Here is a 2,864-nt window from a genome sequence, read left to right as displayed (position 1 = left end):
TCACACTTAGGTGGTCACGCTCTTCCTTTGGTGACTCAGGACCAATCTCTATACGACCGCATCCCAAACTCTTGATGTCTTGTCCACAGGCCTCGACAAAGTGGTAGATCAAGCGATAATCAGAAAATACGAAGATAGCTTCCTGGTTCAATTTCGCACGGCATCCAGGGCTTTTTATCTGCGGAGATAATAGATTTTACTCGGTCGAAAAACATAAGATTTACCATATACTTGTTCTCAATCAAACAAGGAACGTAGAACGTCGAGTTGATGAGTGAGTTACACTCGGATATCTCTCTGAACTCCCCAATGCAATTCGAAGGCAAATCCTTTTCGAATACTGCTTTTTGGGTAAGAATGTACTTGCGTTGCCAGAGAATGTTCTGACATTCGACACTAACATCCTGTAAGATGGCGTCATCAGACTATGGAAGATGAACAAAAATATGAAGTGAGCGACGAACAGCGAGTTACTTGCAAACAGCCAAGTGTCTCCCAGTCCGAATCCATGTGTTTGGAGCAGTGGAGTGCCACCACTTGTTTGCATTCCGGTGTGAGAGCGATAGGTTGGAGCTGACCATTCTCAGTCGGAGGAGCTGTGCCTAGAGGAAGTGCTATAGGTGTGAAAAACATTACAGAAGACTATGTAATTGGGCGGCATCCAAAGAGTCCTGCACATGCTAAGGTAATTATGGTCACGACGCACAAGCAGTCGAGTCGACGTTCTCTCTCGTGAGAGCTTAACAGCAATGAGATCTGGATCCCAATCATATGGCATACAGGGAGTGTTCCAACATTACTGCGCCAGCGCATGTCGAACGCTTCTGTATAGCCAAGTAAACAATTGCACGGTCAAGCAGCATGTGTATTCGCCTAATGCTTTGAATGGAAACCCAGTGACTGTCCTGATTATGCTGACCTATGAGTCGTCTGTCAGAACTTGTCGGTCAGGTAGCACAACTGACACTTTAGACTTGCCATACAACTCGCGATTACGTTAAGGCGATTGCGAAATTTGTTCAAATGGCAATGAAATTGTCCTCCACAGTCCTCTTTCTTCCAACATACTTACCATGGTTAGGCTACCCTAAGAAAGGAAACATTGGAGCCGGGTTTCACTTATCACTGCGAGTGAGGCAAGACCAGAAATCGTTCAAGTATGAACAGGGACGTCTGCTTCGACGCTGAAATTCAGGTGCATACATCATTTTCTGGTAGATTAATTGTAAGAAGCTCGCCTTTGATACCATACGACTTGAGTTAAAATCTCAGTGCGACCGGGCATATGCATCGCTGATGCACTCTATAATGGGAGCAAAGGACGACTCGGAAGCTTTTCGTTTGACGCTAGCCAGAGAAGTCAAACAAGGGGGTTTCAAAAGAATCACAGATGTAAATAGAAATGTTCAACAGATGTCAATAAAATGTCCACTCGTGATGGACCGATAGATTTATATGGCAAAAATATCCAGCAGTCGTTACAAAATAGTACTAATAAAATAATAATCTTACAGCTGTAACACTTCCGGTGCCTAGCTGCCATGCCATCCGAAGGAAGCACGAAGGTTGGGATACTATCAGGTCGCCCAAGCCTAGACAGGGGAAGTCGAGGCCGAGGCCGGGTTCGAACAACGGAACTCACGGCCAGTAAATTCGCACTCTAACTACTTGAGCGATCTCACCCTATAAAATATTACTTGAGGCTCTGGATACCACTCTTACATAATACAACTTTCCATAATTACCACCTCTTCAGTGATCATTTCTGGTTGGTCCCACTAAGATGACGTTACGAGTCTTATGGACTGAGTCTTTGTTTATTCAGTAGCAAAAAAATGAAAAAAAGAATTAACACTTAATAACCAGTTAGAAGGTTTCTCACCCCACTCCCAAAAAATTGGTGAGAAAACTCAAATGTCATATGGGTTGCATTTCAGTTCACGGAAAATCAGTGTTACAACGTCCTCCTATTAGATCCACGCCCTGAAGGCGACCATTTTTCGTCGATCCAGTAATTAAGTGCTGTGGATGTCATTTCACTGTATATGTGAACTCGCTCTAAGTAGGCTTTTGATTACATGAAACGGACAGAGGAAACTGTTGCATCGCACAGTGAAGATGTCACGCACATACCGGCTGGTGGCGGAGCGTCGATAAATGACCCAAAACACGTCAAATAGAGCAAAAAAGTGCCCAGACGTATCATGAAACTCATTTGGACAGTTCAAAGTCGACCCTGGAAAGGAAATGGGAGAAACTTCGTCAATAGTTTCGAAACAAATGAAAGCATTACTTAAAGGCCTGGAGGTGTATTACTATGAGTCCTTTCAACCCTTCCGTCTGCAGCAGGAATCTACCAAAACTAGNGTCCAGATATCAGCAAGTTACCGGAGCATGAACCAATGAGCAGATTTTAATGGATGAAATCAAACAAAAACGCAAATTTCAGTTGAGATTTCGTCTTGTGTGTGAAGCCAATTTATGCTGAAGCCGAAAAGCACTTACTGGAAATCATCAACAGTGCGCATCTCAAAAGCACAAGGGAGCTTCGAAACTTCGACCTACCGGCTAGTAATTGGAACACAAGCGCTTAGCCAAGAGCGGCTGAGCAGCAGTTAGACAGGATATAGCACCACTCATCCCCTAACCACGGAAACCACATCAGGTGGCTACGTATTGGGTAGCTCATCAATTGATGACTCATCAGACGGAGGCTTCCGTCGTCTTGTATGGCGCAAACCGCGAGGTGAGCAGCAGTCAGGATATAGCACCACTCATCCCCTAACCACGGAAACCACATCAGGTGGCTACGTATTGGGTAGCTCATCAATTGATGACTGACTCGACGGAGGCTTCCGTCGTCT

The 2,864-nt window shown here is 44.7% G+C and overlaps 1 protein-coding gene across 1 annotated transcript in view; it reads right to left on the bottom strand.

The window, feature by feature from the left end:
• Nucleotides 1–614, bottom strand: part of T265_14678 (hypothetical protein) — a gene marked incomplete at both ends in the record, with an annotated part of 28,245 nt that extends 27,631 nt beyond the window's left edge. The window contains 2 exons of the mRNA XM_009174725.1: nucleotides 7–178; nucleotides 475–614. Coding sequence (XP_009172989.1) covers nucleotides 7–178; nucleotides 475–612 — 310 coding nt within the window. The remainder of the gene's footprint in view (nucleotides 1–6; nucleotides 179–474) is intronic.
• Between the last annotated feature and the right edge of the window lie 2,250 nt (nucleotides 615–2,864).

The sequence above is a fragment of the Opisthorchis viverrini genome (assembly GCF_000715545.1).
Source record: "Opisthorchis viverrini unplaced genomic scaffold opera_v5_237, whole genome shotgun sequence".
Lineage (NCBI taxonomy): Eukaryota > Metazoa > Platyhelminthes > Trematoda > Opisthorchiida > Opisthorchiidae > Opisthorchis > Opisthorchis viverrini.
The sequence above is the reverse complement of the archived record's forward strand: the minus strand, read 5'-3'. Positions and strand labels throughout refer to the sequence as shown.